The sequence below is a fragment of the Sciurus vulgaris genome (genome assembly GCF_902686455.1).
Source record: "Sciurus vulgaris genome assembly, chromosome: 19".
NCBI classification, from domain to species: Eukaryota; Metazoa; Chordata; class Mammalia; order Rodentia; family Sciuridae; genus Sciurus; species Sciurus vulgaris.
Window position 1 is genome coordinate 15522694 of NC_136480.1, and position 24511 is coordinate 15547204.

General features: G+C 43.5%; 1 protein-coding gene across 6 annotated transcripts in view; it reads right to left on the bottom strand.

The window, feature by feature from the left end:
- Window positions 1–24511, bottom strand: part of LOC306650301 (contactin-4) — a 953963-nt gene that overhangs the window by 186853 nt on the left and 742599 nt on the right. For 5 of the 6 annotated variants that reach the window (XM_079122191.1, XM_079122188.1, XM_079122189.1 and 2 more), the window contains one exon: window positions 2784–2981. In XM_079122191.1, coding sequence (XP_078978317.1) covers window positions 2784–2981 — 198 coding nt within the window. Of the gene's footprint in view, window positions 1–2783; window positions 2982–20717; window positions 20809–24511 lie in introns of those variants that run through there. The other variant, XM_079122192.1, reaches the window with a different exon arrangement.

A 24511-nucleotide genomic window follows, 5' to 3' on the forward strand; every position in this document is an offset into this window, starting at 1 on the left:
TGGGCCCAGCACCAGGACTGATGAAAACAGCCACGTTGGATCCTAATCTGCATGGGGTGGGAAGGTCAGCTAATTAGGATTTAGTGTGGAGACAGCAGAGCAACATTGTGATAGAAAAATGGACTTAAAACCAGAAAGCAAACGATTCTTCGTGTTGCCAAGGGAGAAGTTGCTTCTGGGCCTTTACGAATAATGTTGAAAACGATGTTTTCGATTTTTCCTTGGGAAACCTGTGCTGGGACACCATTTCAGTAGGTGGCCTTCCTCTATCCTTGATTAGATACTAGAAATCCATGGGTATCTTGCTTTTCTCTTCTGTCACCTCCACACTGACTGTTACCCCAGCAAGTTCTGGCAATTTTACCTGCAAACTATACCTGGAGTCCGTCTCTCTCCTTCCCCACATGTTCCCTGTCCTTTAAGCCATCCCTGTTCTATGACTGAATTATTTGAAGAGTTCTAAATAGACTTCCAGTTTCCACTCTTGGTTCATGAAAGTTTATGTTCCACAATATTTATAAAGACATTCACCACTCTCTAGGATGCAATTCTCTAAGGTCTTCTCTAGAAATAAAACCCAATCTTCTCTCTCTGGCCTCCAGATTGGGCCCCTGACCCCTTTCCAAGCTCAACTTCAAGCAAGCTCTACCTACTCACTCTGCTCCAACCATACTCCATGCTTTATGTTCCCACAACATGCTAAAAGTTTTCTCTGGCCTCAGGACCTTTGCATATGATGTGAACTCAGCCCAGCTTGCTCTACCAGCTGATCCTCATAGAACTGATTTCATATCATCCAGGATTCAGCTCCTAGGTCCTGACTCAGGGAGACTTTCAATGGATATCCACCCCGCAGAACCTTCATTTTACCAAACTGGTTTATTTACTACTCTCTAAAATAATCTGATTTTTGTTTTTGTTTAGGTTTATTTGTTTTCTTGGGTTTGCATCTGCTAGGAGAATATGTGTACCCTTAGACAGGGGCCTTCCTGTTCTTGCTTACCAGCACACAAAATCGTGGCTGTAACATAGCAAGTGCTAAATAAATATGTTAAATAGATGAATAAGCAAATGACTAAACTCTAAATCATTTGCCCCCAAATTCCATAGTATGGTCTACACTGTAAAGATGCTCAGACTTTCTCTCCAGAGTTGGTCTTGCTGTAAATTCCCTGTTCTGGAAGGTTCAGATTTGGGTTAAAAAAAAAAAAGAAAGAAAGAAAAGAAAATTCATGGGGAGAGTTATATCCTTGGGGGATGGAAATCTGGGTTCTCATCTTGAAACTGGCTTGTGTAAATTCAGGTACGAGGTGGAATAGAACAATGGAGAATAACGCAGCGAGGGCTTAAAATACCAGGCTCTGCAGTCAACCAGATTTGGGTACTGGGTGGGACTGCCGGGGCCATTATTTGGATACTACGTGGCTTTGGAATTCGAGGTTGAACGTATCTGAGCCCTGGGATTAGCAACTGTGAAAGCAGATGATCCTTTCTAAGTGCTTGGGTGTTGAATGAGGTCATGTATGTAAATCACTGGGCACAGGGAGGAGCACAGAGCAAAGGCCTTTGACATATTGGTACAAACATTCTTGACTGACAGCTCCATCTTCAGGGCCCAGTCACCTCCTGCTTGTAGTAAGGTTCAAATGTGAACCCGAAGGAAAAGGATTTACACAGCAGATCAGCTACGACTCCTTAAATGGTTACATGGGTCCTTATGGAAGGGCTTAATGATGCTTGTGTTTTCATTCTCTGAATAAATATTTATTGAGACTCTGAGTTAGCAGGTGCTGTCTAGGAGATAGGAAGATGGCAGGGGTAAGATATGCCTTTTAAAAGGCCAGTTTAAGGGGGATAGTAGAGGACACTGGTAATGGTGATAGAGAATAAAGAGTCCATAGGGTACCTTAATGGACTTCATTGGAGTATGGAGCTGGGACCACCCTACTGAGTGGGTGGGGAAAGGGTAGACAGACAGGAAAACTGGCATTTTTGAAGAAACGGAAAAGCCAAGTTATCCACATCCAGTTATCCAAGCAACTGGCATCCCACCCAGTTATCCAAGTGAGAGTCTGGGGCCAAGGGAAGGAACAGCATTTCCGAAGAAGGAACAGCATGTCTAAAAATCTCTGGTAGGAAAAAGTGTGCTCCCTTGAAGAGTTTGGCATACAGGGCTGTCTCTTAAAAGCCCCGGGTGATTTATACAGGTTGTTAGGTCATTAAGCGATTAAGGTGAACTTCGTATATTTTCTTGAAATAGTCTCGTGATAGTGGAAGGAATTAAAACTTCCATCTCAAAGGAGCCTTGTTAATTCTTCATCGGACTGACACGGGAACTACCACTCCCGTATTGTAAATCCTGATGCTATTTGGATAATTTAAAACTTCTTTTCTGGACCCTGAATACTAAATTACACAGAAGTGATTAATGAGCTAATTGTTCAACCTTTCACTTCATTCTTCCTGTGTCTACAATTTAAGTGGGAGAGAAACAAGAACTAGATTCCGTTGTTATTTATATTCACCTAAATCCACATTCCATTTCTGTTGAGATTAGCAATTAGATTTCTAATTAGTTTTCCAAAGTGGATTCGTGGGCTTCTTTCTCACGCAAGTGGACAAAATATGGGTATCAAATAAAGAGAGCATTAAACTTTAAAGGTTTGTGTGCCAGTAACATAATATCTTTACATATTCAGCCTGTGACATCTCTCTCTCTCTCTCTGTCTCTTTCTCACATGCACACCCACTTAGAATTAGCAAAATTAAGTTAGACAACTCACCATCATTTCTCAATATCAGTGGTGTGGGTGGCCCCAGGACCTTGTGGTTTGTCACAGTATTAGTAACCACGCAGGTATAGTTTCCAACATCTGATTTTTCTACTTTGGCAATGTACAGATTTCCAGTCTCTTGAGACACAAAACGGCGATTATCCTGATAGGAAGGGTATTCATTGAAGATCCAGGCATAGCTCAGCTCTGAAAGTAAAAAAAAAAGCATCGTTAGATATATATATATATATATATATATATATCTTTTGGGACTTGAACTCGGCCATATTCAGGAAAGAAATAGTCAAGTTAGCAATTCATACTGTTGCCCAATGATCCCTTTTCAGCCTGTAAAACAGAGATACAAAGTAATCACAGTCTGCTAATGCCTTTTACCAGTTCTCTTACTGTCAGTTCAATAAAGTTTTATTTGTGGAGAACTAGAAAATATACTGAGAGCGGACAAAGAGTGGTCCAAACTTTGTAGTTTGCTAAGCACGTACCAAGGTCTACGCACCTCTTAATATGCTCAAACCACACAGCCAGGACTTCTATAATCCTGATACGGTAAACCAGTTCCCAATCCCATTTCATAGATAATCACCATAGTACACCAGAATACCATGTGCCTACACCATACTTGCTGGTTTCCAATGCATACGATCGTTTCCCAAAAACTGAGATACTTTGGTACAAAAGGAACAAAATAACTCATCCACACCCTTAGTCCTGGTTAGAGACAGAATACTTCCCAGAGTCTCAAGACTGTCTTCTTCCAATATACTCCCACTATGCACCCAAATTCTACTCTCTTCTCATTTATGGGTTTGAACATTTCTCCATCATATTAGTAATACAGCAATTTAACATTATGGCAAATACTCATTTAATCCACCTAAGCTGACTAATTGACTGAGTCCGCAAATACATAGCTATAGTTTAAAAAATAGTGAAATATACTATTCTATATGCAAGGGAGTAAATATGGAATCATGGTTACACGGCAATGGTTTTGCAAATAACTACTCTTCCCAGAATGCAAGGGGAATAAATGTAACGGGCAGTTCTACTTGAAAATGCTCTTTTAGAAGTTCAAATTTTCCCTAGGGATTAGGTAAATGCTTTCTGAATGAACATGTAAGCCATGCTTTCAATTTCAAAGAACCGTAAACGACAGTGGATTTGTATGATTTGCTGCAATGACCTGGCATGCTCCAAGGAAATCAGACTTCTTCAGCCCCAGGCACTCCAGGATTGCTCTCCTTACAGGATGGTGAACTCCACTCTGTCCACAGCTGAAAGGTGACAGACTAGCTCCTGGCCCTGATTAGCCAACTTTTTATCTTAAACAATCATTTGGTTCAGGGGATGGGGAAGTAGCAATTGGATGCACAGGGAACCCGTGGTTTCGTGATTAGTTGGCTGCGTTACCATGTCACTCTTTAATATGATCCCGGGTTAAATTCCAAAAGCACGGAGTGTCCTTGGAACATGGTAGAAAGGCCACTTGAGTATTGTAAAGAGAGCATTAATTACCGTGAAAGGTATGTTTGCTGTTTAATCCTTCGATGAGTCCCAATTGCAATTGACCTCAAGAACTGAACGTGCAACAGGAAACACGTTTCACTTTAATAATCTGCTGTTTACGTCCAAAGGAGGGGTCATGCAGATTGCTTTCCCTTTATCCCCGCATTATAACATTTCCACATGCGTTGCCTTGGAGAGACATAATTATGTTTACAGGAGAACAGCTAATCACTTTATTTATGCATGTGCATGTAATTAGAAGTAACCACATGCTGATGTCAAGAGGGTATTCAGTGTAAATAAACAAGTGCTTCCCAGCAAACTAGTTACTTCCTCAAGAAATTAAAATCTGAGAGAGGAGAAGCCCCCATAACGGGTCATGGAGTACAATCCAGTACGGCAGCTTTCCTGCAAGAACCGATTTTCACCAACAGCAGGGAGACGAGGTCCTCGGAATGTGAGTCTCCGGCAGACCCAGTCACCTGTCAGCACTGGGTCTTGCTGGTATGAACAATGAGGAGCACATTGCCTGACTCCTAATTAGCTCTAAGAGAGTTTTAAGTACTCAACAAAGTCACCAGCGAGAAGTCAGAAAGTGAAACCCAGGCAACTGTAAATTTTTTCACTGAAGATGCTTTTCGAAATTCTTGTGGATGGTGACTGCAGGGCTGTGTGGCTTCTGTGGGAGCGGGGTCTCTGAGCATCTAGAAAGCAGGCGTAGAAAAAGGCATCCAGAAGTTCAGACCCACGTTCAAGACTGGGTTTGCAAAAGGGAAGTCATGTAAACTCACTTTGAACATCTTGATCCAGGACAAGGCGGTCATTTTAAACATGGTGCAGGTATGGAGTGAGAAGCCATGTAGGAAATTTCACCTGGAAAGCTCTGAAGGGCTGTACAGAGCCAGTCATTACTGGTGCTACACTTCACCAGCAGGATCACTGTGAGAATGAAAAACTGTTAGGGAACCATATCCCATTAGTATGCTATTTGAGGTATTTACAAATCAGGTAATCCTTTGTTTCCACTGCTTTGGGATTGAAGTGACTTGGTGTTTTAGGGGGGAGATATCAACAACTCTGTGTGCACTGAGGCATCTCTCTCTCTCTCTCCCTCTCTGTCTCTCCTTTCTTTCATCCCAACCCTTTTTATGTTTTATCTAGAGACAGAGTCCTGCTAAGTTGCTTAGAGTCTCACCAAGTTGCTGAGGCTGGCTTTGAACTTGCAATCCTCCTGCCTCAGCCTCCCGGCTGGCTTTGAACTTGCAATCCTCCTGCCTCAGCCTCCCGAGCCACTGGGATTACAAATATGCACCACCAAACCAGGCACACTGTGGCATGTTATCAGTTGTAGTTTTTGCACAGATATTCCCTGTTCTCTGCCCCTGGCTTCCCCATATTCAAAGGGTCACATGATTACATGACTTTAAGAAGCACTGGGTTAAACAAAGTTAAATGGATTAAACTTTCTTTTTTTTTTAAATTTCAGAATTGGCAAGAGATCTTAACATGCTGACGTCCTTGGAATTTCTTAGCGTGATTAATCACTTAAACGTATTGGATAATGCCACCCCCATCGCGCGCGCACACACACACACACAGATTTTTTAAGACATCCATTAGTAGCTCACACAATCTGGCTTGGAAAACTCTGAAGCAATTCAATTTTTTAAAAATGGTAAGTATAATAAAAGGAAAAAAAAAAAAAAAAACTACTAACTGCATTAGTTCAGTTTTTGAGAAAGTGATTAAATGGAACCAAAAACAACAAAATTAAGTAATGATAATATACTGTACTTCTCAAAGAGCTAGAGAAAAGTATTTTGAAGCTTTATCATAAAGAAATGAAAATCCATGAGGAGGTATGGTTAGCCTGATTCAAACAGAAAGCATACATGTCTTGAGCTACCCCACTAATGTGTACAATTTTTATGTCTTACCGTACAAGTTACAAATAAATTTAATAAAAAATTAATAAATAAAAATCAAATTCATGTAACAGAATAGTAAAGAAAAATTAAAGGGGGCTGGGGTGGCTGCTCAGGGGTAGAGTCCTCGCCTGGCATGTGTGAGGCTGTAGACGCGACCCTCAGCAGCAGGTAAAAAAATAAAGTTACATTCAAAAGGAGAAATTAAAGTATTATCATGGATCAGTCAGGTCCTGCTCAGATCTTTTAAAACATCATTTGCAGAACAGCCTCGAGATGCCTCAGCATCAGGGGGCCTCTGGGATCGAGCTATTCAGTAATAATACCTGTCCCCGTTGTCCTATCTGACAAAGGGTCAATGAATCATCAAGATCCCTTCCCTGGGGTCTCCTAGGGCCAAAGTGGGACCCTGAATTCACGCCAGGATTTCCATGAACTCGAGTAGAAGAGTTCTCTAGAACTCTACTCCAAAGGGAAGAATTTATCTCTAAATACAGAGAAAAATTGAAGCCAAAGAAAGAAAACAATAAAACGCCAAAATTGTTGAATTGTAAGAATTTCCCCAAATTGTAATGAGGGAGGCATAGAAGGGCAAAGGCAGCCAGGGCAAGATGGCAGATGAGGAGCCCGGGCAGGGCCAGAACCAAGGAGCCTGGGGAGGGTCTTCCAGGGAGGTCAGCTTCCTGCTTGAGGAACGTGCCTGTGGACACAGTGGGGGACCCAATCAGACAGACACTTCCAAACTCCTAAGCTGGGGACCCACTAGGAACACTAAAACGGACACATGGACAGAGGGCCACCAATCAATAATAGTGAGGAGCATGTGGACAGGGCAGGAGACAAGGAAGGAGGAAATTCCAGAGACCACAAAGAGAACAGGCCCACCTTCCCCCACTGGACTCCCAGCTCTGAGACCCCTTCTTTTAGGAGAAGTCTGTCTCCGTCGCTTTGCAATAAACCTACTTCTTGCTTGCGATCTCTGAGTCCTGTCTTCCGTTCTTTGCTGAACAGAGACAAGGAGCCCAGCACCCCTGGACGGTAACAGTAATCACTGTGTAACAACATAACCAACTTTTCATACTGCAAAAGAAAACAACGCAACAAAACACCTCCGTGGTCAAGAAGAGCATCAAAGAAACGTGCTCAGCTTCACCCATTCAATGTCCGACCGAGGAAAATAGGGTCCAGTCCTGAAGTTCAAAGGTCAGCAATGGATTCTGCTGCTAAACTGGTGAAATTACACCATGCTCGGTGCTGAGCGCCCCCAACACAGGGAAAATCTCTCACTGGGATATAAACATGGTTTTCTTCACAGCAAATATCACCACCGGGAATATTCTATTTTTGCTTGCATGTATGTCCAGGGCTATTGCAGAGGAGTGAGGAAAATACAATACGTGATAACACTTATATCCGAGCAGACAAAAAGTACAGTAGGTTCCCAACAGATCATTTCCCCTTCGTCCTGTTGAAGGCATGAAGATTCTGGGGCCCAGGAAGAGCATCTGCAAGCAGCAGCATGGACAGCAGCCTATTCTGGTGCTCCTCTAGAAAACAAGAGCTTTTGACATTTGACAGTCAAGAGCAGGACAGCTAGACCACTCAACACAGATTTCCCCTAAGAACAAAAATCCATTTTTATCGGAGCCAAACATTAATCCACTGGGTTACATGTAATGCTCTCAACATTCTGGAAAAGAGAGCCAAGTAAATAAAACAAAATAAATTCTCTTGTGCGGGAGTGATCAAAAAAAAAAAAAAATGTTTCCCACTCAGTTTGATTTCCTTAGGGACTTCCATGCAATATTTATACTTACTCAAACTTGACAGATTTCTTTTGATAAGTTTTCACACACTAATTGCTCTGGAAGTGACAGACAGTTTCTGTCCCATTGGCAATTTTTAACAACTGAGTAAACAGATACTTGGAATGCAATATATTAAATAGATTGTGAGATTCTGATGCTCAGCTGAAAAGATTTGAGACGAGTTCCAATGTGATAGTAAAAAAGCCCTAACAATACTTTTCTGATTTGTAGCATCCAAAGCTATTGGCAGTTAATGTCAAAACTTGACTATTGCAGTGGATTCTCATTTTTGATATCACTGGGTCAACAGGAAAGGAAGTTTAGCTATTATTTTTAAGAAACGACACCAATTGAGCTATTTTCAAATTCAGGTGCTCGTTCAGCAAATGGATCCAATGGAAATGTGCTCTCTGGGTGGATGATCTGCACTTTTCTTGACACCAATTTCTTTTTAGAGTTCATTATGCTTCATTACGTGGAGTTCTAGCCCAGTGACAGCAAAGATGTCAGCTTTTAAAGATGCCTTAATTAAGTCCTCGAAGTTTTAAATATAAAGGATCCCCAGTCCGGGGCTTTCAATTTTATCGATCAGGAAAAGGAAGTCTAGAGAAGCTACAGGAGAGGATCGTAATTGTACATTTGGTACCTGGCAAGGATGTGATTGTGGAGCTAGCCATGTTGTTCAGGAGAGTTGGTTCTGGGCTGGGAATATAGCTTAGTTGGTAGAATGTTTGCCTTGCAAGCATGAGGACCTGGGTTCAATCCCCAGCACCGCAAAAGAAAAAAAAAAAAAAAAAAAAAGTTCTTGTATAATTTTATTTGGGACCTAGAAAAGGTTAGTTTTGTTTATCTGTAAGTTGAAGGAGTAGGATCAGATGATCTCAAGTCTCCTCCAACATTAAAATTCCATAAATTCTCCATGCATGCTATCAAATCCAACATCCTCATTTGATTCATTTGATAGATAAGGAAGGTAAGGTCCAAAGAAACCCAAAATAATCGCTAAAAATTGCATGGGTTAGTTTTTGGCAAAATCAAGAACTAGAAAACACACATGCACACACACACACCACCCCATAGTTACTCAGTGGACTGGTGCTGTGCTGTATTTTGTAGGAGGATACTAGAATTAATAGGAGACTTTGATGCTGGAGTTTGCACTGTAACCAACCTAGGCTTTAACAAACAGCATGAGAGTCTCCACATCTGTAACTAATGTTGTCCATACCTATCCCACCGGGTACACAGTATTTGTGGGGTCGAATTTAAACGAATGTGATTCTGAGGAAGTAAACATGTAAAACGCATTTTAAGTGATTCTACAAATGAAATGTGAAACGTGAATGCATTTGCAGGCCAAATATTTACCAAGTACTAACTGTCTGTAAAAGCGCTGAGCTTGGTACTGGAGTGGACAACAGCATTGGCAAATGCTGGGAAGTGGTTAGGGAGACAGCGACTGGAACCAGTCAGCAGTTTCCTGGGCAAAAGAGGAGATGGAGAAGAATCCAGAAAGAGTCCTGAATTTGGTGTGAAGAGACATGGCTGGGTTTTGGCTTCAGTGCTTCTGGGGCTGAAAGGTAATTTCTATTCCTGCATTTCATCTGAAAAACAGAATACCCAAAGGAAAAGCCAGGCATGGTGGTGCATGCCTGTAATCCCAACAGCTTGGGAGGCTGAGGTAGGAGGATCGTGAGTTCAAAGCCAGCCTCAGTACTTTAGCGAGGCCGTAAGCAACTCAGCGAGACCCTGCCTCTAAATGAAATACATATTTTTAAAAAGGGCTGGTGATGTGCCTCAGTGTGTAAGTGCCCCTGGGTTCAATCCCCAGTACAAAAAAAAAAAAAAGAATAACTTCCCTGCCTAAACCAAGAATTGCGTTGATCAAAGATTCCACTGATATCTTTTCCCCTTACTTTCTGGTAAAAATTACCTTCTTGTAAATGGAAAGGCAAGTTGTCTTTCTCTGACTTTTAGGAAAGGAAAATACCATAAATTGTAAGTAAGGTAAAAAATTTAAAAAAAAACAAAAAAACTGGATCAAGAACCTCAGGGACAAAATAGCACTCGTGATTCTGCCTGATGAGGTAGCAAGAGCGATCCAGCGTGTGTTGTTTGAAAGCTTGTGAGCTATGCCAAGGAAAGAATGACGGAGAAACTTCTGGCTTCTGAGGAAGCCACCTCTGATGTCCTCTCCAGTTAGCCTAGGACACTAAATGATAAATGCAAAGGAAGATGGGACCAATGCTTGGGGAATCAGGAGGAGAGATACGGCACCTTCCTTAATAGAAGACGGATGAAGGGGTACCCAACACCTCTAGGCAGCTGTGACTCTTTGCAGCTTAGGTCACTGAAATCATGGCTGCAGCTGACCAGACTCTTATCATGAATGGTCTGGAGCCCGGAGAATTTGGCTCAGGCAGGTCCCAGCAACAAAGAGGACCATTCGGGGTCCAGACACTCTTTGCATTATTTATAGGTGCTGAATGGAACAGGGGCGGCGTCTGTCTGTCACTAGGACCTCGCAATGCCACTCCTACGCCCCTGGCTGACATTTACACTCTACTCCAGCAGACAGGGATTCAGAGACGTCTCAGTACAGGGCTTCAGACAACTGCCTCCACACAGCTTGGGTTGACACGAAAAGTGCAAACTCCTCCATTCAGTGCAGGCTGATTCAACACACGAAATGCTCCAAACTCCTAAACTTTATCAGCACTGACAGGAAGCCAGTGGAAGATCCCACCACGAGAAATGTCTCATGCACAAAGCTATTCAGAATAGCGCATCAAACCACCTTTGGGTCATGTGTATTAAACGTATATGGAATAGAAATGAATTTTGTGTTTAGACTTGGGTCTCATCTTCAAGATATCATCTTATGTATATGCAAGATGTTCCCAAATCTCAAAGATTCTGAAATCTGAAGCATTTCTGGTCCCCAGCATTTCAGATAAAGGATGTTCGCCCTGTACTGATTTTGAAGGAATGAGACGGTGACCTCATGAAGCCAGGATTAGATGAAGCTTCCAGCTAAATCTCACCCCACCTGGTGGCAAGCATTTCTAAAAATTAGCCTTGAAGGGGCTACTCCTGTACTTAGTGATATTTTCAGTACCTGCTACTCACTTGAATTTTATTGAATATGAAATATTACAGTCCTTGAAAATGGCTTACAAATTCCATGATTTATGTGAGACTGGCTTTCTTGTCTCTGTTTTTTGGGGCAAAATAGGCATTTTCAAGAGTGAAGATTTTCTTTTGAAATTTGTGGGTGTAAGTTAAGGAACTGAACTTGGGAGCAGTTTCTTACATTGATTTGATGATAAGTCAGATACGAGTGGGTGACAGAATAGGTTGTAAGATTCATATGAATCTTACCTATGTAAGTGAAAAGGTTTCAACTAATTCTCATACATGCAGCTCACTGCCTCGGGATGTGTTGCTGGATTTCCCAGGGGGAGACTCTGACTCTCTTTTGCTCTCAGAAATGTATCCTTGAAAAAAGTTACAGAGACCTTAACTAGGTCTGGAACCAGTAAGGTTTGCATCCTTCAAGGGAAGAAGGTGCGTATTTTTAGACAGAAAAGCATCCTTTCTGCTTGTGTGCTTAAGTTTTTAAGTGGAAGATGGAAAGTGACCGCATAGACATACTTCGCTTGACAGGTGAGTGAGCCTTGTACAGTTTCTGCACGTTTTAAAAAGAGTGCAAATCAAATAGATATAGAGAAGGTGGACTTTCCTTGAAATCTAAACACAGTTCTCAGATATTAATCCTCAAGAGCAATCCAAGTAGAGCAGCAGAGTCCACTCTACTAAGTGGTTCTCAAGCTTGAGTGAGATTCAGAACCTTAGAAGGGCAGTTTTAACACAAAAGGCTGAGCAGAGGTACCCTTTGATAGTCAAGTGTGAAATACTCCAGATAACACAGAAACTGCCTCACAGTTAAAGAGATACCTATCAAAGTTCCACGCCCAGCTCCAGGAAAAAAAAAAAAAAAAGAAAGAAAAAAGTTCTTTTTCCTTAGATGGTAGAATGATAATAAAACTCAGATTTTAAATCAGACAATAAAACTCTTCCAGCTCAACCCGGGGGCTCCCTTCCTATAACCTCTTTGCCAAACCCCAAATTCTCTCCAGGAGGCAGCAAGGTTCCCTTTGCAGCAGAGGATGCAAATCCCATCAGCCTCCAAGTCCCACGGATTTGAATATATTTGAATAGACCCATCTCTCCATTCCATCATTGGCCTAAGGAAGTCCTGCATTTTTTGCAAAATTCAGGCTAACCCACACAGCACGGTCTAGTGAATTCTAAAGGGCGGCTCTGAGTCATGTCCTTCTGTCCCACACAAATCCTCCATGAGCCATTGCCTCCTGGATTCAGTAAAAGGATCTTCAAGCTCGTTTTTTTTCAAATCCTTGCATTGCAAGACCTCAAATTACCTAGTCTTAGCTTTCTACTCTTCCGTCTGTGTAAGAGAGAGTATCCTTCAGGCTTAACTCAGTAAAACCCTAGGGGGGCTGTGGGGTGTCCTTGGTTAATTTATTCACAGGATACTGACTGACTCTCTTAAAGGTCACTTTCAGATGCAAAGAGAAGGCACAGTTTCACCTGGGCTTTAAGCCGAGCGCCCCCCCCCCCCCATTTATTTATTTACCATTTACGCTTTTGAGAAAGCATAAATTTCTTTTGAGAAAGGTTTATACTGCTAAGTAATTTCTTAAGGAAAAGTGGAAAAACAGCCATGGGTCCCCTGAGGAATTCTGAATTTTTCCTTTCCCTGCCTAGGCTCCTGCAAGCCTGTCTCAGAACAGTCTTCTAACTTCCGCTCAGTTTAACCGCTATATTTTTCGAAGAGCCATTTTTTTTTTAAATTTTGCCCCAGAAAATATATATGGTCTTCCCCCAACAACAAAACAAGTATTTCTTTATTTTGTTCATTGCCTGAAAGCCATCGGCACCCTAATCCACCTATGAAAGCTGCTCTCTCTGCATTCAAATGATTCAGTTGCTCATCCCTCCTCCACCTAGAGACTTGGGAACGCGTGCAGACAAGAAGACATCTGGTAGACCAGCACTTGTCTTTCCCCATCTATAATAAACTCAGTAAATATCAGCTGAATTGCACTGGAATTCCAAATGTCAGGAGTTTTCTGGAGCAACAATATCATTACTGAACCAAGAGTATTCCTGAGAAAGAAATTAGAGGGTGCCATGCTTTTGATAGAGGACAGAGGAGGATGGGGCAACAGGAGGTTAACAGAAACATTCTATGGAATGCATCCAGGGTCCTGACCCCACAGGCTTTCTTTGCCAAGAAACAGTTTCCCTGCAGCCCTGGCTGGCCTCAGTGGACAGGCTATGTCCCATTCCTCAGCAAACCACCTGTTATCTGCAAGGAAATGCAGGCAGGAAACAGCATCCATAGAGAAGCCCAAGTTACTTTAAAGGCAGAGATATTTGGAACACTTTTCACAGACCAGATCCTGGAAATTAAGGAGAATTCCTCCCAACCACAACACCTGTAAAAAAAAAAAAAAACGATCAAGAATTCAATTAGAACCAGTCAGCTAGGACCAAGGTGACCTAGTGCTGTCATGGTAACCAGGACTTGAAAGTCTGCCCCCGCCCTGTGCTGTCAAAATTCAGAAGGTGGACCTGGGTGGGACTCTCTGGAAACTTCTCTGGGAGCTCCAATAAAATGGAGTGCAGGAGAGGCACGTTGTCCCTCGCCTCTCTGAGAGGACCCACTTATGTTCCTGGAGAGTGTCCCCTTTCCCTTCTCCTTTCCCTTCCATAAACCTTCTGCTGGTACTCTGAGCCACAAGTCTGAAATCCTTCTGACTTGGCTGCAAGAACTGGGATCTGAAGAAGGGGTCTTGGCGCTGCCTCAGTTTCTCAGAAGGCCCCAGTTCTGTGACATTTCCCACCATCTGCGTCTGTCATTTTGTAACCATGGTCCACTTTATGCTTGGAATAGCACTCTTGCTGCTGTTTAAATGTTTCTTTCTTAGGCTGGTAGCTCAGTGGTAGAGCACTTGCCTAACATGTGTGAGGCACTGAGTTCAATTCCCAGCACCACATATAAATAAATAAAATAAAGGTCCATTGATAACTACAAAAATATATTTTAAAAAAATATTTCTCTCTTCCTCTCCCCTGCTCCTCCCTAATCTCTCCCCTTCCCTAATCTCAGGGAAACAGATTACCTTTCTTTTCCATCCTAGGCAGAGTCCTTTGTCCCTGAGCACACACCCACCACAGGAACCAAGTCATCCAGACTTTGGGGATGGCACCTGAAGATCAGAAAAGACTATCTCACTAATTAACAAGTGAATTACAACTCCAGACAGAGAACGCGTGGAATGCAGCCTTTGAGTCACCTCTTCAAAAGCCCCCTGTTCCCCCTGACAGGCAGAATCTCAGCCTCTGGGACAGGAGTCCCCTGTGCTTCTCCTTTGCTAACAAAGCAATAAACCTTCTTTTTCCTTTTTCTCAAAACCGTGCGCTTGCAATTGGATTGGCATTGGGGACAAAGACTGAGATTTCGGTAACAAGAGAAGGCCAAAGTTCTGTGATATTAGGAACTGCCAGTTTTAAGTCTGAAGACCTAACTAAGCCTTCCCCTTGAAAATCTTTCCTTTTCCTTTCTTTTCTGACCCTCTGGTGCCAGTTTTATAAAAAGGTAGAAAGACAGATGACTGGTTACCCAAAAGGAGAAGGACTTGGGAGATGTGGAGAGGATGAGCCCAGGGGAAGGCCGCTGGCTCACAGGGTGTAACTGAAACTCAATGTCCTGTGCAGAACCCAGAGTGACCTGGGCTCGAGCTCTCACTCAAAGGTGGCAGGACAAGCCGGGGGCTAAGTGAGCATCCCTTCTCCCTGCTTGGTGACCGAGGCAGTGGTCCACTTCACCTTTTGAATCCAGTCCTCCCAGCCCTACGGCTTATTTTGCGACAGGTTTTTCTTTTCCTCTCCTCCCTCCACTCTCCCTAACTTGGGAGCAGGGAACGGATGGCCTTTTTCCCACCCTAGACCTAGTTATCTGCATTTGAGCACACACCCTACAGGAACCAAGGGATTCAGGCTTTGGGGGATATCCACAGAAGATCTAAGGCACGGCCAGTTCCCAAATTAACAAGTGAATCTCGGCCCTCCAGCAGGGAACACCTGGAGGGAGTCTGTATTTTTTTCCTTAAAAGCCCCCTGGGGGGCTCAGCTGGTGGAGTGCTTGTCTTGCAAGCACAAGGCCCTGGGTTCCATCCCTAGCACCACTAAGAAAATAAAGCCACCAGGGATGGGTGGAACCACAGCTTGGGGGACAGGAGTCCTCTAGGCTTCTCCTTTGCTTGAGAAATAATAAACCCCTTTCTCCATTTTTCTCAAAACCACGTTTGGCATTGGGGACAAGGACCGAGCTTTAGATAACATGACCATAAGATCGGTTCCACTGAGTCAGACTTTCACTTTGGCCTTCAAGTGCATCAGCAAACCTGAAGCTTAATTCTTTCCCTTCTCAGAACACTTTTCTGTAGGTTTGGTACTGGGGATGAAACCCAGGGCCTGGTGCACGCTGGGAAAGTGTTCCACAGTGAGCGATCTCCTCAGATTCTCAAAACACTGGCAGCTGGTTTGTCCTTGATCTCTTGCTGTCCCTGCCCCCATCAATTTTTAGAAATTAGAGGAATGGAGATGAGTTTCACTGGGGAACGTGAGATATAAGGGATAATATATAATACAAAAGGGATAATATGTAATACAAAGCTGCTCCCCCGCCCTTTCCGGTGCAGCACAACCTAGTTTATCAGTCTGAAAGCCGCTCTCCCCGCCCCTTCCGCTGCAGCCATTTCCCCGCCTCCCAACTACTGTCAATCTGTGAACATCCTAGCTAGCTATTGGTTCATCAGTCAGCCTGCAAGTATCCTTCTGCATTATTGGTCCTCTGTTACCCTGGTGGAATTCAACTGCTTAAGGATAGCTTCCTGCCATCTTTTCTCATGCTTTCTCTCTCCTCCTAGATTTTCCACTCTCTCTAGCGGGCCCTTTATTTTCCTTTCTTTTTTCCTCTCATTTTCCCTCTTACCCTGCAGGGAGAACACTCTGTTTGCTTAATAAACTCCCTTATGTGATTTCCCGTGTCCGGCATGTTTTTCGTGGGTTTTCTTACAAAGTGAACCATTCCCAGATGTCAGGAAACAGTGCAATTGGGATTGAGAATAAAATTGGCATTTCTTAAAAACATGGCGCATATTTTTTTCGTATGCTAGACTCTATTGCGACAGCAATTGTCAACTTGACGGAGCCAGTGACATGGTCATCTGGAGATAGTCCTCAGGCCAGATGCTGAAGGGGTCTGAGGTAGAATCAGGACGCTCTTGTTGACAATTGTGGGCCACAGTATGTACCTAACCCCCCTCTGGCACTCAGGAGATGTTTGCAATTTCAGGGAACTCTGTGAGCAGATAAGTCCTGAAATATCAAGATGTTCATGTCACTTGTATCAGCCGCATTTGAAAATATTTCCGAAGAAAAGGCTACACAAATCACAAGGAATAGAATTTGTGAGTTTTGTCACAGCATAATCAAAATCTGTCTTATTACTTTAAGCTTAGCAACTTCTGGGGAAATAGAAAAAGAATTATTCAGTACAGGAACTAAAATGGATACTCAGAAATGCTGAATCGTTTTGAATAAATAGTGGAAATGTCAATTAAACTATAATTATTTACATTTTTAAAGGCTGCGAGCCGTAATATGACTAACAGAGCAAGCCTTCAAGTAATATAATCAACTCCTACACAAGTCACTGATACACAAGCCTTTTCAACAGATTATTAAACAATTCTATAGCCTCTTCAATTAAAGAAGGGATCTAGAATTCAGACGACTGACAATTAAATTCTGAGTAAAAATTAAACCTCAATCAAATTTGCTAAGAAAATACCAGCTTTCATTATAACTTTCCCACCTCTTCCTTTTATTGGCTAATGCTCCAGGGAAGCCAGTTAATAAAAGCATTTGGCCTGGTGGTCTATAAAATATGAAACTGTCCTTCCCAAGCAAAAGGCTTTCTTTCTTTCTTTTAATTTGGAATTTTTAAGCAAAAGATATTCACTGATTGCAATGGTTAGAGTCTGCCTGGAGCCGGTGGGGGCAGAACCAGATCGGTTAACTCCGATTTGGCTTTATTTGGTTTCCTCCTTCTGAACACTGTTCTTCAGATTGCTTCTTAGGGTGTGGATCTTCATTCCTCACAGGCCAGACACAGGGATGGGGATGAGCCAGGGGGTGGCCAGTCATATCACCGCATTGAAGCCAGAATTGGGGACAGGTAGTTAGTATAGAAATTGGGGATCGGGTCAATTCGAGGAAATGAAGCCATGAAGCCATCTGCCTCTGAAAGTTGGAGTAGCCCCTGGGAGAATGGAATGTCCGGAGCCCATCGATTACCAAATTTACCTGCCTTTATCAAGGACTGCAAGCAAGGAGCTGCTAATTAATGCCCCCTGGGCCCTTGCCTGCCTGAATCACCTTGGCCCTCCCCCTGCCCATCCCTTCTCACTTAATGCAAAACCAGGCCTAGTCACTAGGCAGGAAGGAGAGAGAAGCAGGGAGAGAACTGGAGAACAAAAGAGACCTGAACCTATAAAAGATGTAGGGTGCCTCACTTCTTGGGACTTTAGAACATCAGCCATGGCCACCTTCTCCCTCCTAGGAGAAGTCTGTATTATTAACTTTAAATAAAACCTGCTTCATATGCTTGCCTTGGTGTGCTTCTCTAGTGTTCAAACCTCAACATTAGAAGGAGCAGAACTCGTCACCAGTAAAGGGCGGTATCAGCATCTCCCAAGTCAGCCACTGGTCTCCTAAGGATCCTGTGGCTTAAGAGAGCCAATATCAGATTTTTTGAAATCCAAGTGGGAGTTCTAAGGGCCTCTCTCCGCCCGGACTGATTTCAAGACTGGAGGCTGTTGGCACAGGGTGCCTGATGCCCAAGCTGTGTGAGAGGTGAAGCCTCAGCTGACCGGCAGGGAGAGAGGGTGGGTCCTGGCTGCCAACTTGGAAGGAACATCCTCATCCTTCACGAAATCTGCTTTTCCCCCTGTAAATCAGTAAATGCCTTCATGCACACACAAATAAAATTCCCAAGTGGACTAGGTTCTAGGCTCTGGTGGCCAAAAGTATCTTGACCACTAGAAATCCATGTCACCTCCTTTTCCCCTTTAGAGTCTTAACACCTTCCCTCCGCCATGTAAGTCATCACCTCTTTTTATCACTCTTTGTTAGTGCCCTCTGGATGTCCCTGGAAAAAGACTCGCAAGCTAATTCCCCATTTGGCGACTACCACTTTTTTTTTTTTTTTTTTAATACTAGTTGACCCTCAAAAATGGTACCTTCTCAATGGACTCTTATAACTCCAGAAGGCAATAAAACAAAGTTTTGCTAGGAAAAAAAAAAAGTCAATTTCAAGAAAAAATTCAAAAGAAAAAAAAATGCTATTTAATGATCAAAGCTCTTTGACATCTAAGCAAAATCATGTTTTGTTTTGTGTTTTAAATAAACACCTTCATCTTGGGAGACTATAACTGGCCAACTTGTGTCCCTAGTGTTTGGAGTTAGAACTACCTGGTCCTGAAATCTTGCTTTGCCATACTGTGAGAATGCAAAGCAACTTAACTTACTACTTAAGACTCAACTTCCTCATCATCAAAATGGGCATAATAGTGCTTAACACTTCCACAGGGTGGCTGAAAGGATCAAGTGCAATACTATAGGCAAAGCACTCATTGTACTTAGCACAGGGTGCAGAACACAGTAGCATTCGATAAACAATGCTTATTAATATCATCGACAAGGCAGAGATGAAGGATAGAATCATTGGAAGAAATACACGTTCATTTAGAATGATCCTAAAGATCGCTTTCAAATCATCGACTCATATAAAAAGAAGAGGTCAGGATCTAAAATTAATAAAGCCACACCGGTATCTAACTCTCTGCGGTACTTTATTTTCTGAACTTATTTTCAGTTAGGTGTATGCATTTGGTGCACCTCTAGGGGGTAATAATATCTACTGTCTAGCTATTAGACGGTAAGAGAAGGAGTATGAGGAACGGGGAGGAAAAGTGACTCACTAAAACCTCACATCAAATAAAACCGGGCCAGAAAATTAAACCTGATCATCTCTCTATAATGTTCATTTTGCCAAGAAACGGAAGTAGTAAAAATTGTAACTTAAACATAACTATGTTCTCACTTTCTGGAAATGGGGATTAGAGAAGGCAATGATAAATGTTAAGTTCGGCACATAATAACACTCTCTCTCTCTCTCTCTCTCTCCCCACTTTATAAGCTCGATGACCAGATGAGGCCATAAATACGCAAACGGTTCATGAACAGTAAACCAGCAAGCAAAGGGGAGAAATCGTTCCTGGGCAAGGGTGACCCAGAGATCTGGACTTGACTGTGAGGCTTTGCCCAGTTGGTATTGGCTAGCGGAGGGCTGTGTGGGGGTTTGGGGGATGCCCTGGGACTCAGAGGCAAAGGTGCCATCAGGGATCTGTGATGACTGATGGTGGAGAGAGAGCGGGTGTTGGCGCTGGTGTGAAGAACCAGAGGCCACTGTTCTCTGTAAACCAACAGAGGCTAGGACGGGACCTGGGAGCCAGGCGGGAAGATGCAGGTGGTGACAGGCACCTGTTCCCACCTCTCTGCTCCTACAAAACGCAGAGCTCCATAGAACGGATATTCCTCTACCAAATGCAGTGTGATGTCACTGAAGGGTTATGGGAAATAATATTCCCACAAGACAGCTCCCCACGAGAAATGGAGGGACAGTGTGGCTCGGGAGGAGGGAGCGGACACCAGCCAAGCATTAACCTCCCAGTAAATCCTTTCCTAATGACAAGGGGCCCTGAAGGAAAGGGGCGGATACTGACTGCTGGGCCCTGGCCTTTGACCTCCCCCATTGCAAACAAGTCCTAAAAAGGAGGCACCATTGCAAATTAGTCCTAAAAGGAGTCACAGCAAATACTGAAACTCTGGGAAACATGGATCCCAGAGAAAGAAAAGCAAGGGAGGAGATCTGAGTGTTCCTCCCTCCCCAGGGAACAAGGAGTCTCTACTTTTTCACAACCGCCTTCCTGAGTTAAAATTTTAACCTGCACAACTAGGTCCCTGACTGTCCAAACTGCACGTCTACAGTCTCCAAAGAAACTCTAAAACCCAGACTCCTTCTGTAACCCGGGGGCCAGTTCCATACCCAGAAAATGAGCCCTCCCGTGCCTGATTGACGGACCTCGCTGCAGAATAAAGGAAAGCTGGCTGATCCAGGGTCTGCTCCCATCTCCTGCCTCTGTCACGTTGAGCCATGAGCTTACAGTCATAAACACTTCATTAAATCATCTATGCAAAAAGGTTAAATAATCTACACATGGAGACTAACTTTAAAAATCCATGCCGAGAAACTGCCAAGCAGCAGCCCATAGAGGTAGATGAAGATGGTTAAGGAATAACAACAATAATAATAATAATAATAATAATAATCACAAGTGCTACCAGATCTTCCCAACAGGAAACACTGCCTTTATGCAGATGAAAAGTTAATTATCCTCCTGTCAGAGTGGGGAAACAAGACAAAACTGACGTTCTGAACTAAATGTCAGTAGGTACATTTTACCCACCTTTGATCTCAAGCTTTTCGTCTGTCCCTTTAAATTAGCGAGCTGTTTGACAGATGTTCAATAATGGACATAGCTTATCTTGCACTCCCAGGCTCCTGCCCTGCTCCAGATCGCCAGTATTCCCAGTTGCCGCAGCAACAGTAAACACTCATGATTCTGCCCGCATGCCACCGGGATTTAAACACATTCTTAAAGGTTCCCGGGGTGGGGGCGGGGAATCTGTCCATCTCTGGCAAGATGGGAAATATGTGATTTCAATTCCCCAGTTATTATATTTATTATGGCTCAAAATACAAACCTGTTTCTATAGTTTTGCATGGGTGACGGTTTTTCCTTCCACCCGACTAAAAGAAGTTGCTAAGACTTGCAAAACTGTTTGCTCCAAGGTTGGGGGAAGAATTTGTCTGCATAAATGATACATAGAACAACTTTGTGGGGGGGTAAGAGGGGTCCACTTCACCTTTTGAATATGGCTCTGAGGTTTATTTTTAAAAGGGACAAGTTTTCCTTCTCCTCTTCTCCCTTTCCCTCTCCCTAACCTGCTTGGGGGGAACAAGATTACCCTGAGCTATCTTTGCTCCACGGGAAGCAGATAATCTGCATGAGGATCTAGGAAGTGAATATGTCCCACATTAGCAAGTGAATGTTTACACACCATCAGGGGCCCAGGGACCCCTGTCAGGGCACACCTGGAACATGGTCTTTGAATAGCTTTACAATCCTCCTGTTCCTGCTGATGGGCAGAATCACAGCCTCTGGGACAGGAGTCCCCTGTGCTTCTCCTTTGCTAGCAAAGCAATAAGCCTTCTTTTTCCTTTTTCTCAAAACTGCGTCCTCATTATTGAATTGGCATCGGGGACAAGGACCGAGCTTGGGATTACAGGGGCATAGGGTACCCTGGGCTCGTACCGAGCACAGTCACACGATCTAGGTGCAAGTTCAGGGCTCTTGACTTCAAACCTCGGTGGTTACCAGGGCAAAATGGGAATCAGGATACCTGTCCTAACCACCTGTGTAAAAAGCTATAACGTGCCAATGAACACTAGTCTCCTCTTACGGAGAAACTGAAAATAAATGGAATGACATGGTAGCATTTTTCCATGGATATTTCAAATTGTTGGCTCATGGGCCAGATCTTCAAAATAACTCCATTCTGTTTCCCATGCAAATGTATTAATTTTTGAAAAGTGATAACTCACATTCACAACATAGAAAGATCTTATATAAAATCCTGCATGGATGGCTTCTCATGAGAAACCGTAAGACCAGGCAATCCTGAATCTCTTATTTCTTTGGGGCAATAAGCTGGCCTGCGATGAGCATTTGCTGGCCTGGAGAAGGGGGTTTGCAGAGAACTTAGCTGCACTGCTTTCTTCTGTAATATGTGTTCATAACCTAAGTCCTGACTTCTATCACTCCACCATTTTGGGTCACTTGATCATATATAAAACGGGCAGCTAATGTCCCAGCTCCACTGTGGTGGTCCAGGGCTTCTCCAACGCTCCCGTGGGTGACTGCTAAGTTCCTCAGGTCCAGTGACAGACTGAAAAACTTAAATGGAAAGCAAGAGGCTCCCCCAATCTACCAAGAGCTTGTCTTTCCTGATGCCTAAGGTCTTTCTTACGTTTAAAAACTATTGAGCCAAAAATATACGTAAAAATCACCACGTCAACCATTTTGAAGAGCATGGTCTTGTGATTTTGAATGAATTCACAAGGCTGTGTGACCACTGACATTTTGCATCTCCAGAAGTTTTTTAATAATCCCACACTGAAACTCCGCATCCGTTATTTCTAATTTTGAATCATCCATTCAGCAAATAGTGTGTGCCTCTTGTGGGCTGGGTGTTCTTTAGGACCTAGGGACACAGCAAGACCAGGTTCCTGAATCTGCTCCTGAATCCAGGATGGTGATTGGTGAGATTCATGGTAGACATGTCTTCTTCCATCTTGGAATAAGTCTTTGGGGATGGAATCCAAGACTTCAGTGGTACTGAAAGAATGGACATTTTTTTAAGCTGTCTGTTTTATCTCAACTCCCTAAGGTTTCCTTCCCAGTAATGGGAACGAAGCCCTTAAAGCTGTTCCAGGAAACAGCCCCAAACAGAGAATAAAAGAGTAAATTGAGCCAGATAGCTAGATAGTGCTCAAACAGTAGGATTACCAGAAACTATTGACCAGAATCTACGCCCTGTTGTAAAACATTGTGAAACATGTTGTATGTTATCAGCAAACCCAGACCCCCTTTGAAATTTCCAGGCAGCTTTGTCCCCCTTTTCCCTTTCATGTGCGACCCCTCCCGATGTGTGGTCTCTGCCTTTATAAACCTACAAGATTTTCTGCTAGGGACTCGACTCCTCGAGTTGGGTCCCAGCGCGCTGGAATAAACACCTCTTGCGGTTTGCATCAAGTGACGCCTCCTGCGGTTGATTGGGGTTGCCGTCCATCCATGGGACAGAGTTGGGGTTTCCATTTTGGGGGCCTTACAGTACCTTACAAGACGATGATAAGTGGGCATCACTTTCCAACTCCCATTCCTACCACAAACCTGGTGACCTCGTCCCAATTTTGCTACAGGGAACATTTCTCTTCCACGTCAGGAGTGGGGCTGGTCTCCACTCTGGTTCAAGGAATGGACCCATGTCCTCTTTTAGCCAAACAGCCATTTTCTCCAGCATCACGCCTGTGTCCTTCCTTTACCAGAGCTGGTTTAAGGATGGGCACACCTGACTCAAATTGACACAGGAAAGACAACCGTGAAGGTTTTGCCAAAATTTCTGGGAATGAGGCAATTCTCCTTCTGCTGGGTGATCAGGCAGCGAGAGGCAGCTTGAAAGGAATGCAAAGCCCAGAGACAGACAGACAGACGGTTTTGACACTGTCCCTTGAGAACTAAAATCTAGTTGTATCTAATGGGAGTTTTATGCCAATAAATTCCCATTATTATGAAAGCTCATCAGGACCGGATTCCGGCAGTGGCAACTCAATGGCTCCTGAGGAACGGAAGGATTAGATAACAGACACCGTATTGAAGAGTATTGTTCCGTGATCCAGCATGCAGCAGGCAACACCATGGAGACTTGAGAAAGGGTGTTCCCCAACTCTACCTTCTTAATTCTGTTTAAAAGGAAATCAGTGCCCCCCTCCAGAAGTCCTGCTCCTGCCGTACTAGATCCCTGACTTCTTATTCAGACTTCTCCCAGCCTCATTCTAAGTGCATATCATGTCATCTCAAAGCCCAGAGTAGGATCTTAGATTCAGAGCCACCCCTGCCCATGGTGGCACACAGCTGTGCAGTCTTGGCCAGGTCACTTGAACTCTCTGAGTCTTTATGGTTAAAAAGGTAGGAGCCTTGGGACGGGAAAGTCAAGCTGTTGGCATTCCCTAAGGGTATCTCTGGAGCTGAGCAAGATCTTCTGATGGGCGATGGCAGAGACAGGAGGGGACAAAGGTGGGGATGGAGAGAAGGTCTTTTTCAATAAGAGCTCTGAGCACAGCATTCAATGTTTATGTTAGGGGCAGTTGTGGCTCGTCGATAGCTCCCAGAAAAATGCTCTGCAGACACGAGGGCTCACACAAGGGACTTTATTTTATGCATGGTTTCTCTCAGATATTGGAATTTCACGGGCTGGGAGGAACCAATGGAGGAAGAGAATTCTTACAGACTGACTGATGGACCAATGACATGTTAGAACGTAACGTGGGAGGCAGGAAGATTATGGCCGCGTAAGCCGGAAATTCCTGGAACGGGAGAGAAAGGGGGCTTTATACCTTACAGTTTACCCGATAGAAACA